General features: G+C 41.6%; 1 protein-coding gene across 2 annotated transcripts in view; it reads left to right on the top strand.

Moving 5' to 3' along the window:
• Window positions 1-13,568, top strand: part of LOC107096603 (spermatid perinuclear RNA-binding protein-like) — a 92,633-nt gene extending 79,065 nt beyond the window's left edge. The window contains exons 12-18 of one of the 2 annotated variants that reach the window (XM_015393334.1): window positions 2,764-2,972; window positions 3,204-3,353; window positions 4,555-4,689; window positions 5,026-5,166; window positions 5,243-5,366; window positions 6,129-6,179; window positions 13,002-13,568. In XM_015393334.1, coding sequence (XP_015248820.1) covers window positions 2,764-2,972; window positions 3,204-3,353; window positions 4,555-4,689; window positions 5,026-5,166; window positions 5,243-5,366; window positions 6,129-6,179; window positions 13,002-13,090 — 899 coding nt within the window. In that variant the 3' untranslated portion in view covers window positions 13,091-13,568. Of the gene's footprint in view, window positions 1-2,763; window positions 2,973-3,203; window positions 3,354-4,554; window positions 4,690-5,025; window positions 5,167-5,242; window positions 5,367-6,128; window positions 6,180-6,270; window positions 7,119-13,001 lie in introns of those variants that run through there. The other variant, XM_015393335.1, reaches the window with a different exon arrangement.
• The last annotated feature ends 701 nt before the right edge of the window (window positions 13,569-14,269 follow it).

The following is a 14,269-nucleotide window of genomic DNA, read 5'->3' as shown; positions in this document are numbered from 1 at the left end:
TAATGCAGGTTCCCTGCATTGTGTGCTCACTCACCTGCTGCCACTGTTAACCAAGCTACAGTAGCAGCCATTCAAAATGGTCCCTCCCAGCCGAATGGCAGCCCACTTCCCAGCAACTCCCAGCAAAATCCTTTCCAACAACCAGACATAGGCCTCCTCCTGGGCGTGCTTTTTTTTTTTACTCTGACTCCACCCTTTCACTAAATTACAAGGTCTGACCAAGAGATAACATTTCTATTTAGATCTTAATTTCAACAAATCATGACAGAATATTTTAGTACAAAGATTGATGTTTTAAAAGGAATTGTAGGGGACCAACCAAAGGCCCATAAGGAAAGTGGGGAGATTTTGAAAGGCTATTACTGTATGTGGTATCCAACTCCTACTTAGAAAACAATGGAAGTGAGACCTTCTAGGCATTCTTGGACGTTCTGGACCCCCATTCAGAGAGTTTCCAATTCTACTTTAATCACAGTAAAGCGATAACATTTTATTGCATAAAGCTGAGTGGACATAATTCTTTATTGATTTTCTCACTTTGTAGTTGTGTCTTCTGCTGAACTCATAAACCGTTTCTGCTGGTGCCGTTTCTGAGCTGTATAAAGGTCCACTTTAATCAACCTCAGTTACATCAGAGCTGTTTAAATTATTGAAGTGAATGTTTGATTCATTAAATCATCTGAAAAATAAATAAAGATGTTTATCGGCTAAGGTGTTTAAATCAGCCCCCAGGCAGGTCTCTCTTGTCCTGTTCGGGGCTTAGTAATAATCAGCACAATATTTAAAGGTGAAAATCATGGTCAGCTGCAGCTCTGAGGGCCCCTTTTATTGCCGCCTATAAGTTCCCGGGCCCCGGATGTGGCTTGTCGGTGCACAGTAATTAAATGGGCCCTCACTGGGACGGGCGGCCCCGGTAGCTCTCATCTGCTCCCAGTTCAAAGCAGGAGACGGAAAGGGATTAATCCTGCAGGCTGCAGCAGCACAATTATCTCACCGCTGCTTCCTTCACACAGTCAGAGTCAGTGCATTAACCCCCCCCCTTTCAGAACCTTCATCCTCTTCCTCAGGCCATGTTTCCGTCTTCTTCAGACTCGGTCACAGACTTCAGGACAAAGCTAATGTGATTAAAAAAACAAACAAAAAAATTTGAAACTGTTATAAACATGTTTAAAATGGTTCAGCTAGCAGCTCTTAGCAACAATCATGGTTTCTCATGTGAAAAGTGGATGCATTTAAAATGTATATTCAGCCATTTCATTAGAAAAATTAAAACCTGCCCTTTTTTTATGCATATATAAAAACCTTATCTGTCCTTGACGATTTAGAGCCAAAGTTATTAGGAGCCTTTGTGTAGGAACCACACAGGGGCCGGAGTGTGAAGACCTCTGGGACCGATGATGACTTAGAGGCTCAACAGAGCAAAAAACGGTCAAAGCACAGATCCTCTATTTCTAAAGCTGCCTCACTACATGATGCTGCAGTGATATTAGGAAGGACTTCTTTATTTTATGGAATGTTTTCAATTATTAAACATTTACTCCTGATTCCTGATATTAAAGACAGACAGAATAATATTCTCAGTAGATGGTTAAAAACAGCCTGTTTTCTACTGTTCTCATGTGATAATAATGAATAACCGCCTCACTGATTCAAAGAGTTTATCTCTCAAGTTTAAATAAAATTCTCCTGAGTACTATCAATGCTGCTTTATTTTAAATTTCCATCTCTGAAAAACAAAGACGAAGCTTCTTTTCCATCTTTTATTATGAAGAGAAATTTAAGTGAGAAATATATATATTTTTTTACTTTACTTTACTCTACTTTACTTTTTCCAGACCTGCTGCTGTGCTGCAAAGAATGCTGCTATGCATTATGGCCAGACACCACTGCTTTGGGTTTATCTGTCCAAATATGGGACCCATGTGACACGTCACATATTTACTCTGCTGGGTAACAGACTGGGAAGCCATAAACTCTCCCACTTAATGCCTGTTTATAACCAGTCGAACTACGCCTCAACTCTGCTGGTTCTGAACTCGGTGGACTGAGACTGTTCAGAATCAGAGGACTGGTGTTTTTAGAAAACATCTCACAGGTGGGCTCCAGACCTATTGACCTTTGGGATAGTATGGCGGCCATGTTGAATCGGTCCACCAATGGATTGTTGATGTGGTAATCTGTGGAGCTGAGCCTCCTGTTGTTTTATGTGGAAAGCTGTTTCTTTACTCACAGTTGGTGTTGAATTGTCATGCGCTTGTTTTCTCTTCCTAGATAATGAAAAACACTTCTGTGGCTCCTTATCTGTGGAATCACGTTGCATCATTTGTTTTTTCTTTGTTTTAGTGGATTTTTGCCTGTGAAAAAAAAACACTTGGGTGGGAATAGCTGAGTCTGGACTATAAAGAAATGCTTAGATTTGTTTTTCTCAAGAAATTAGTAGGAATCAGTTTAAGTTTAAAATCAAGCACTACAGCCTTCTATATCAAAGGATTGCAGAAAAAAACAATCAAACCATTAAAAGTGTAAAATGTAGAAATGGACTCCAGGGAATGAAGAAAGATGGAGCAGTAGATGCAGACAGGTTTAGAGATTCTATCTGAAAGAACTGGGTCTCTAAAAGTGGACGAAGGGCGGCCTGGTTCTGGTACCGTTTGGTCGGTCATTCCACCATCATGGAACAACACATGATAAGAGTAACTATTTGGTAGGAGGAGTTCCCTTTTCATTCCACAGCAGTGACCATCTGCATGTCTGCTCCTGTAGTTTTAGACTGGAGGATGACTGACCCCAACCATCCCATGAACGCTCTAATGCGTCTGAACCAGATCCACCCGGGCCTCCAGTACCGTCTGCTGTGTCAGTCGGGCCCGGTCCACGCTCCGGTCTTCACCATGTCCGTGGAGATCCAGGGAACCACCTACCAGGCCTCAGGAAACTCAAAGAGGACCGCCAAGCTCCAAGTGGCACTTAAGGTACAAGTCATGCTTACAGTTGAGAAGATATTTTTTATTCCAGCTCACCTTCAGTGATCTAAATAATTACATGGAGAAGAAAAGCACAGAGTTTAGGCAGATCCTGATCAAGTTAGACAGAACCAGACTTCTGAATCGCTGAGAAAACAGCAGATGCTTTCTTTGCTGAGTTTGTGGAACTACCAGATTGAACTTCTACTGCAGTAACATGATGTCTGTGTTCTCCACCAGGCGCTGCAGGCTCTGGGCTATGTGCTCGGCTCAGATGCAGACCTGGACTCTCTGAGCGCTGATGAGAAGTCAGATGGAGAAGGGAAAAACGACAGGATGTCCACCAGCTCCAGCTCCACATCCGTCACCTCCTCCACGGAGGCACAGGAGGTGGGAAAACGCCTAAAGATCTAAAGTGTCTTTGAGGGAATGACTCACTGCAAACATCCACAAGAAGACAGCAATTTTACTTTTAATCTCCAGACTAACTGTTGTAACCCTCCTCATCCTCCACCTTCATCATATTTAGACGGTTAATTTATGAACTGACGGAACGTTCTGCCGCAGTAGATGAATTCATTAAATCCCCGTCAGTTTAGATGGCAACAGCTGTCTGAGTTTATCCCTCTGGTCAAATCTGTGGAACAACAGGAACAATAACGAGTACAGCTCCTGAAAATGTTCACATTTGATTAATTACGGTTTAGAGACCCAAACTATATGTAAGACTTTCATTTTATTGGGGTTAATGTAATGTGGAAATGGTGGCATCAGAGGTTTATTAGAAAACAAACGGCCTCATAAAAACCACAGGTCCAGCAGATGGTCAAAGACCAACGGTCTAATTAAAGAGGAGATTTAAGTTCATTGAAATCCAGTTTAGGAAATAACAAAAACCTGAAGGACTTTTTAAAGTTACAGTGAAAAGGTTAAAGAGCTTCTTGAGGAATATAAGGAGAGGGGGCACCTCAAACATGTGGGAAAAGGTTTTTTAGTCAGATCAGATTCAATTTATTAAAAAAAAAAAAAAAAAAAAGCTTTGCAGAAAACTAACATCAATTTCAAACTTCTCCACAGCAAAGCGCGGCAGTGGCAGCATCGAAAGTCTCTGTCCACCAAAACATTCCCAGTTTTGCAGCTTGTTTGCTTTTACTCACCATATTAAAAATGTCAGATCCACATTATCTTAAAAACCGGATCAGTTTATGGTTTGATCCTCCAACTCTTTTATTCTTTTTTTTTTTTCTAAGGATCTCAGATCATTTTTATTCTTTATTTCTGCAAACAGATGCTGTTCTTTTATTGTATTGATAAAGTGTCAGATGGAGCTAAATCAATTGATCAGATTAATCAACTATTGATTTAGGAGATGAACAACCACTTTATAACATTAAACAAAACCAAACTGTACGGCAGATATTTCTGGACTTTTAAACATGGTGTTCAGGTTATTTTGATTGGCTGCTGTTCTCCATGATCCCGCCCCCGGCTACCAATGAAAGCTGGTCTCAGTTTGACTGAATTGGTCTGTAAGAAGCTCCAGTTTACAGAAAACTATTGAATTTATAGTTTTTTTTCATCCTGTCTGCAGTCCAGAGCTCCAGGTCCGATTCTGACGGCAGGAGGGAAAAACCCGGTGATGGAGCTGAACGAGAAGCGGCGCGGCCTGAAGTACGAGCTGATTTCAGAGAGCGGAAGCAGCTACGACAAACGTTTCATCATAGAGGCACGAAAAGACACACACACACACACACACACCCTGACTTATAGATTTCCTGTCCTCCTTTCACTGCAACTGATTAGGAATTGATGAGGGAGGGAACATGTTTGATGTTGGGAAACTTGCTGCTTCCTGCATGTCAGCTTCACTTCAGATGTCTGCAGAGACGGCTGAATTAGAGCTCGTTTATTCCAGCAGAATCAGGGACAGTCTGTGGAGGTTTCAGGTTAAAGGTCTCTGCAGTGCGTCACAACTAAAGCTGCACCTGATCTCCAGCTGAGAGATAAACAAGCAGCTAATTGGAACCGGGTTGGTTTAACTATGTTTCTGCTGCGGCTGCAGGTGGAGGTGGACAAACAGGTGTTTCGGGGAACTGGTCCCAATAAGAAAGTAGCCAAAGCCAGTGCAGCGCTCGCTGCTCTGAACAGCTTGTTCTCTGGACCCAAATCAACAAATGGCAAAAAGAAACGACTCAACCCTCCGGTGAGTTAAACGGTGGAGCGTTTCCCTTCTCGCCTGCAGCAAAGCTCATTCAGCCATGATCTTTGTGTTTGTGCAGCCAAAGCGACACGTAACCACGGTGCTGACCATCCCGTCCCTCGCTGCCAGACCTCCACGGGTCCCGGTGATCCCCAGAGCCCCGTACATCAGCTCCCCACCCACACACGGGTACATCCCTCCAGGTGGGTCAAACTCACTTACTCCCGCCCCTACACACACCTAAAAGTGCATCTGTGATTCACCTGCTTTAAAGTTGTAGAGAAATCATATTTAAATTAAAAATCATTCCTGCTTAAACATGTATATAAATGTACTCTTTATCAGATGATATTGTGTTTTTTTCCCCCGTTATTTTATGCTGGCCATTTAGTAATACGTCACCCTGAACACCTAAATTTGGCCAGTCATATATCAACTGACATCTGTCAATCAAATTTTTTCGGTCATATCATCTTGATTCATATGTCACAGCTAATATATGCAACAGTTGAAATAAGAATCATTTACTTTCCAATTGAAGATGGTTTCTTAAAGAAGAATTTCTCTACTTTTGAGGGTTTTTATGTCACTGCACCGGGAAACTGTTGAAATTCTTGAATTGTGCTGCAATGTGAGGCGACCTGCCAGTTTTTACGTTCAGTTTATGAATAAGCTGGTCTCCAGTAAATCTGCTTTAGCGTTCCTAAAGGAAACCATTTGCAGTGTTTGCTGGTGAAGATTCTCAGTCATTCAGGTCATGGTCATTACAAAAAAGATAAACAACAATCCAGTGGAAGCTTTTTCAGTTCAAAATGTCAGAATTAGCGTAGAGTTTTAAGGCTTTATAGAGTGGACCAAAACCAAGTTTGCAGTGTTTGTAGATGTGAGGAAACCAGATTGTTTTCTAAACCACTGTTCACCTCTCTGATGGTAACAGGATGTGGTTTTTTTTTTTCGTTTTGCAGGTTTCGGTGCTCCTTATGGCTACAGCCCTGCAGGCCACCTCCCTGCTTACAGTAAGTAAACACTTTGGTGTTTCTGATCAATAATCAGTCCATCCTTCCCCTCATCCCAACATTTCAGCTTCTTTTTTTGGCTCTTCCTCAGGTCTTCCCTCCAGGTTGCCCTCAGTAGTTGTCCCCATCATCCGAGTCCCCCCAGTTTACCCTGTCACCCACCTGTACCCCTATTAGGACCACACCCCCCCATTAAAAGGAATATCCTCAGTAAGCTAAGCCACTGCTGATTGAGTGCAGGCTGAGAGCTCTCAGCTAAGGAATCAGATCTGCTGAGTTTCAAATGAAATAATAGAGCTATGCGTGTCTGGACGCTCAGATTTTTAATGGATGGACAGCTTTTTACCTTCCTGGATCTCTCCTTGATCCAGTCAAAGAAAATAAACTAAAAGGTCATTTAAATTCAAACTGTCAGTTGTGAAAATGACGGGAATGTTTTATGTGCAGGTCATCCTCAGCTCTGCTGATGTTTCTCTAACAAAACTCAAACAACACCTTTTAAATTAATCTCAGTCATTTTTAAAGTGGAAGTTAAACGTCGACCAAACTTCTTTCACAAAACTGTGTCTTACTTTTATTAATAATTATATTACAAATGTGAAAAACATAAAGGTAAAAGAAAAAAAGAAGCATTGTTTTAGAATATTTTGGAAGCTGCTTTGAGTTTTTAATCGTTTTTAATTTCCATGCCTATAAGCTGGGCTCTACTGACCGCCCAAAACACTGACAGAGTGTGAAAACACATTAAGCAGTGACACAAACAGCTACGTAGGACGGTATTAAATCATCAACTCCGCCCCTTTCTCAAAAACAAACATCCATCGCTAGAGCTCAGTTCTCGACTTTATCCATATTCGACCCATTCGACATTTAGATCTAAAGCAGGGGTCTCGAACCGGTTCCAGAAAGGGCCGTGTGGCTGCAGGTTTTCTTTCCAACCAAGCAATAGCACACCAGAATCCAGTCATCTCATCAAGTCATCATGTGTAGATTGCACTCAGTTGATGAGATGACTGGAGTCTGGTGTGCTATTGCTTGGTTGAAAAGAAAACCTGTAGCCACGCGGCCCTTTCTGGAACCGGTTTGAGACCCCTGATAACACAGCGGGTACAAACCTCCAGAGAAAATGTCTATTTCTTACCTTGTTTTCCAGTTTCCACTACAGGTTATAATTAGGTTATCCTATGGTCTGTTCTCCTTCCCTAGCCGGCGGGCTTTATTCCTAAAATGTCTGGTCGTACCATGTCTAAGCTTTGGGCTCAGTCTGGCAACGCCACCTGATGTGGCTAGTGTTAACTAGTGTTGCGCCGATGCCATTTTTTGGCAAAAATATTTTTTCTCTTCATGTGTGGCCCTAATACTCCGTCGTACATTAGTGTCTTCATTACGATTGTTAACTAGTTATTTTTTAGGCTATAGAAACTAAAAAGTAGATCTGAATAAAACTAAGCTAGACGTTTTAGTCATTTAAAATGAAACCTGAATTAATTCACTCGTTATTCTTCATCCTGTATATGGATTATTTTTCTCTTAAATTTATCACATGCAGGAAAACGTACCAGATAAGTTATTACAGCTTGAATGTTATAATTTATTTCCAGTGAGAGCAACTTTTTAAGCAGAGCTTTTAGTTTTTTAATGGTTTATCCTTTTTGGTTTTGGGTTTTTCTTTTTCTTTATGTATATGAATGTTCTTCTGGTTAGAATAACACTGTCCATCCAGCTGATCTTTACACTAAATCTAAAAAAAAAAAAATGAATCAACTTCCTGTTATATAATCTACTTAGATTTCCGTTTTCTTGATTATTATTTAAATATCAGAGGTTCAGTAATAATGAAGCAGTGACCTTAAATATCACCACGGATATTCCTTTAACTTTCCCTCCTGACTGCAGTTGAGTTCTTTCTTTTGTTTTGTTTTTCTTGCCATGTTTTTTTTGTTGTTGTTAAAGAAAAGTTTACAGCCATCATTTGCACTGAACACAGCTGTTTACATTTGCTGTTATTTTATTTTGACTTGGTTGTTAATGATAATTTTAAATAAAACTATTTTTGTCAAACTGTGTTTTTTTTATGGTGAATTTATCCAGTTCTTTCAGGAATATTGGGTCATTTTAACAAGAAGACCAACGTCTAATCTGGTGTTTAACTGGTCAAAATCAGATGATCCCAGTAATTTAGTTCACACCAAAAGCGCTTTGAGTGCCAAAAATGTCTAAACAGCAAAATTTAGACGCTGCGTCAAACGCTGGTCAAGGTGCTTTAACACTCTGGATGTTAATCTGCTCTATTCGGTAGCTTCAAGCTAGAGAGCAGCTTGACTTTATTCACTTTGATGAATTGGAAAAATAGTTTTTACATGTTTTTAAGCAAGAAAATCCACCTTAAGACATCATCCGTGCATTCAGTTCATCAGGATTATGATCCTACTAAATTAGGCAGACCTCCAGCATACCGCCGGCCGGGCAGTGCTGCAAATCCCAGCTGAAAGTTCTCTGCATTTTCCAGCCTGTGGGGGATTTCCCATACCAGAATATACAATGAAATATTATTCATCAGCAGCTTTTAACACTTTCAGTTGAGTATTTATAAACTGGTTCACCATAGTTCATATGAAATGTTTTAGTGCAGCCATGAGCTCTTTTTTTTCATTGTAGCATACACACACAAAGGTCCAGCATCAACCCACGAAACAATATTTTGGGATGGATAGAAAGCACTACTCTCGTGGTTCAACACAAAACCTATATTGAGCAGGTGCCAAACAAGTATTTGATTGATAGACTTTACTGATCTTATAGTAGAAATATGTACTCATTGAATCAGCTGAAATAGTCAAAGAAGAAGAACGTCCCAAAGAAAACTGTGCATGTATATATATATAGAATATACACAGTGTCCACACAACACTATTTTTTTTTTAATAGGATCATTATACAGGGTTATTGCACAGGGTGTTTACATTGGTATTTATATAGCTGGATATTTCTATTTCTATATATAGTTATTGCACTGGGTTTCAAATATAGAGAAACAGGTTATTGCACAGGGTATCAAATATTATTTGCAGATTATACATTGCACAAGTTATTGCCGTTATAGTGTCGCATTGTAGAGTCTGGTTGTAGCAGGGATGAATGACCTGAGGTAGCACTCCTTTTTACAAACGAGGTGTAAAAGTCTTTCACTAATTGAGCTTCTCAGCTCCTCTGCTGTCTGATGCAGAGGGTGGAAGGTGTTGTCCATGATGGATGTAAGCTTGGACAGCACCCTCCTCTCACCTCATCCACTGAGTCCAGAGTGCAGCCTATGAAAGAAACGGTCTTTCTTGCTAGTTTGTTCAGACTCTTTCTGTCCTTTGAAACTCTCCATAGTTTGTATATGCTGCCCTTGGATGTTCACGGGGGAGTGAGGTGGAGGCCTTTGCATGTGCGTCACAGCCTCTGGTTCCTATTGTGCCCAAATGAGCCAATCGTCCAAATATGTGGCAATGAAACATGTTTTGCTTTTAAACATGTGTGAGTGACTGAACCAGTCAAAAAAAACAAGCTTCCTACAGCTGGGGGAACCCAAGGCGGCGGTGAGACGGAAGGACACACCCTTTCTGGCCAGGTATGGAGAACTGGTTAATGGGAACAACCAGCTCCGTCACCTGTGAGAGAGGGGCAGACAGGCTGACCTCTTCTTCTTCCTGGCCTGGTGACTGGGACCCTGGGCAAATTGTCTCCACTGAGTTTGGAGAATTTCAGGACTATACCAGTTTTGCCTCCTGTCCAGTCCAGAGGGCTGTAAAGGGCTGGAATCTGGCTTAAGGATCTCAAAAGGAGCCTGCAATGCTACGTGGCCGTGGGTCTGCCTTGGAGTCACCTTAGGAGGTAGTTCAGTTTCCTGGGTAATCAAAATCAGAACGCCTCATGCTCCTTTTTCTGGGTCATGAGCTAAAGAACGAGATCCCGGGTACAAGCGGCTGAAGTGCGTTTTCTCCGTAGTGTGTCTGGGCTCTCCCTAAGACAGGGGTGTCAAACTGGTTCCAGAAAGGGCCGTGTGGCTGCTGGTTTTCTTTCCACCCAAGCAATAGCACACCAGACTCCATTCATCTCATCAAGTCACTGTTCTGCATGGAGGCTAGAGCTAAGCCCAGGAGTCCCTTCTGAACGATCAGGATGCCCCTGCCTGTCTGTCTGTCTCCTCCATGTCTGACTGGTCAGGTTGAGCCATCTCGCTCTGTCCTGAAACAACAACATACCCACTGATTTTCCCATGCGCTGAATGCACATCAGTTATTAAGGTGATTTCTCCTAACACCTCAGGGTCTGATTTAGCGGCCATGTCCTCGCAAAGCTCAGCTTGGTATGCTGAAAGCATGGAGGACACATAGAGCACTTATACAGCAACAGCTTTCGCTCTGTAAGCACTTTCAGTCAAAGCTGGAAATGGTCTCACTTAAACGGCAATGTGGGGTTCCTGGTTCTATTCTTGTCCTCCTTTCTTGTTGTTTTCCTCCCTCTGTTTTGTATTCAGCTGACTTTTCATGCTGTCTCAAACGGAATGAAAGATCTATAAGCTAACTTAGCTGATTGCTTCTTCCCGCGTTTCCAAAATGGTGATGACAAAAGTAAATGCGTAACACCGTCCTACTTGTCACTGTAGACAAGCCATGATCTGCTTATCTGTTCTCTATTTTTAATTTGGATGAATTAATAGCTGCATGAATCATGACAGCAGACAAGATAGAGGAGAGCAGGAGGCGGGGTTACCAATCTACTCGTTCTGGAGAGCAGAGTTCGCTGCTTTTTGATGTTGTCGCCAAAGTCTCTAGTAGAAGTAAAAAGTCACTAGATTTGGCACTAGGTGCTTTTTTGTAATAAAAGACTAGACGGGTATGAAAAGTCGTTAAATATAGCGACAAAATTGCTAAGTTGGCAACACTGCTCTTTGCACTGTTTGTTTTCAAATGGTTTGCTGCTGTCTGTTTGGACTTTTTTTTAAATGTGCAGCAAATGGACTGATCCTTTTTATTAACTATAGGCAACTGCCTAGTATTGCCTATCGCAGCTCATTTCAGATGTTTGTCCATGAACGTGTCCAGCAGTAAAGAAAAAAATGGACCGACCAGCAGTGATTTATAGTGGAAGAAACAGAAGACCAAATAACTTTTGGATTAGTTTTTGTCTTTTTAGCCTCAGGCCAGAGATGTAATGTCCAGTTTTATCAGAACATCCTGGGAGGAAATTAACATCACAACACTTCAGCAGCACAGCATCACTCGTTTAATCCAACAGAACTGAGCAGGATTTCAGCATCACACAGATTCTCTGCAAGCATAATGGGTTCTGTTTCAGCTCCTCTGATACCATGAGTGGCAGCAGCATCTGATGGCCAGAGGGGGGTAGTTTTCTGAAGTGTTTTATATAAGAGAGGAAAGCAGGTGAAGGAGACCTAAAGAGGTCTCATTCTTTCATCTACAAACAGGTTGAATCTGAGATTTCTGAACACACTGGAACTTCATACCATGATCTGCCCCACTCTGCTGGTGATTTAGAAAGAAAAACAGCCTGAGCTTAAATGTTGGTCTTTGGACTCAAAATACTCAGATCAGCTCATTTGGTCAGAATTACTTGTTATAAACACAAAAAAAATCCAAGAAAAACTTTTTGTGTAAAAAAATTTAGAATTGAACATTATGGTATTATGTTCAATTCTACAGAATTAACAGAACAGCGACCCCCTCAAAATACATATAAATACTTCTTTGTAAAAGAAAATGAGGTAATTCAATTTTTTTTTTTATCTTAAATTATTTTCTAGTTATAAATTTACTATTTGAATAATAAGCTATACAATTAAATGTTGCAGGTAAACATTTTACGGTCATCCATCCATCTTCTTCCTCTTATCCGGGGTCGGGTCGCAGTGGGGTAGCAGCTTCAGTAGGGAGGCCCAGACGTCCCTCTCCTCCGGGGGAACCCCAAGGGGCTCTCAGGCCAGCTGAAAAACATAGTCCCTCCAGCGTGTCCTGTGTCTCCCCCTGGGCCTCCTCCCGGTGGGACGTTCCTGGAACACCTCACCAGGGAGACGTCCAGGAAGCATCCTAATCAGATGCCCGAGCCTCCTCAACTGGCTCCTCTTGATGTGGAGGAGCAGCGGCTCGACTCTGAATCCTCCCCGGATGACCGAGCTCCTCACCCTATCTCTTAGGGCACAGGTGTCAAACTGGTTCCAGAAAGGGCCGTGTGGCTGCTGGTTTTCTTTCCACCCAAGCAGTAGCACACCAGACTCCATTCATCTCATCAAGGTGAGTCTAGTCTTAACCTGATGACTCGATGGGATGAATGGAGTCTGGTGTGCTACAGCTTGGGTGGAAAGAAAACCAGCAGCCACACAGCCCTTTCTGGAACCAGTTTGACACCCCTGTCTTAGGGAGAGCCCAGACACACTATGGAGAAAACGCACTTCAGCCGCTTGAACCCGGGATCTCGTTCTTTAGCTCATGACCATAGAGGAGGTTAGGAGCTAGATTGACCGGTAAAAGGAGAGCTTTGCCTCTTGGCTCAGCTCTCTCTTCACCACTTTAACTCCTCCACTAGGGGCAGTACATCCACCCCAACCCGGGGAAGGCACTCTACCCTTTTCCTGCCCTTTATGGCTCGTTTCTTTATTGTTTTAAACAAAATATATCATTCATATTTACATAATTGTGGTATATTCTGTCCTTCCATGTACCTCAGGAATTACATCTCAGTGACACCTGAGTTTGGGAACCCCCGTTCTAGCAGATGTGCTGTCATTCAAAGATTGACCTTAATGTCTTCTCTCTGCAGGTGGCCTGTACATCGACAGTGCCTATTACCAGCCGCAGACCATAGCCACGCCCATTATCATCCACCTGGGCCCTCAGGATATGTTCTGACCTGCATCTCCAAACAGGACCCAGACCTCAACCCCCCTGTTTAAACTCCAGGTTTATTAAACTGTCAGTTTCTCCTTCATGTGGCGGCCAGCAGCAGCACTGAAAGCAATAGGGAAGATAGCGACGCCGCGGGCAGCACAAGTCCAGTTCTGGTTCCTGAGGAGAGCCGGCGCCGAGGAAACGTCAATAAAACATAAAGCAATACTCTGCTTGCCTTCAGGCACCCCAAACATGTTGGACTGAACCTCAAACAGCCCATAGACTCTCTTTAAATATAATATTTACTGTGTTGCTGTACGACTTCACGGGTGTTATGAAATATAAAGTAAACCAGAGCTGGACAAACGTATTTATAACATATTTATGAATGTAAATACAGTAATGACTGTACCTGCTTTGTATCCGAGCCACATATCTACAGACTGCCTATTACACTGTATTAGAATGATGATGGTATTTAATCCTGTAATAAAGATTTCTGTATATTACAGCCTAAGCAGCATTTGTGGTCTGAACTAGAGGATTTTTTTAATAACAGCAACAAGGTTTTCAATACATCCATCGCTGCAAAACGCTAAAACCTAAACTTCCTCAGGTAGTACAGGCTGCTCAGTTCCTTACTGAAAGTATTTCTTTAAGGCAGGTTACCCTGCCTCAAAGCCCCACCCCCACCCCAGCCCTCAATGAGGTCTAGAAGCACAAGATCTATATCCAGCCATTCAACAATTATACTGTTACATCGCTGTGCATCTTATTTTGGCTTTTGACCAATTAGAGGAGCCCTTCAATGATATATTACCTACTTAGATTAAGTTGGAAAAACATAAATTAACAAGTCAAGAAAAAAAGGTAAAAAAAAAAATAATAATTGAAAGGTTAATAACCTTAGCTAACAATTATATTTAGGTTTATAAAGTAAAAAATTTAAGTGCCAGTATCAGCATTAATGCATCTAAGGTTATGTTGTACCAGATTTTTTTTTTTTTATTTCTTTCACTCTGAGTGTTTTGCATTAATTTCTTATAGAAGCACTTGTGTTTTGTTTTTTTCTTAATATATTTAGGCAGGTTGGCATTTTTTGTTTTACATTCACATACATTTGTGCCATCAAAATATCTTTATTTTTTCATGTTCCAAAGAATAAGGTCCTGTCCTGGATTCCAATAACACTATTGGCTT

Source organism: Cyprinodon variegatus, unplaced genomic scaffold (assembly GCF_000732505.1).
Source record: "Cyprinodon variegatus isolate N-32 unplaced genomic scaffold, C_variegatus-1.0 Scaffold636, whole genome shotgun sequence".
NCBI lineage: Eukaryota > Metazoa > Chordata > Actinopteri > Cyprinodontiformes > Cyprinodontidae > Cyprinodon > Cyprinodon variegatus.
This window is presented reverse-complemented; position numbering and strand designations above follow the sequence as displayed.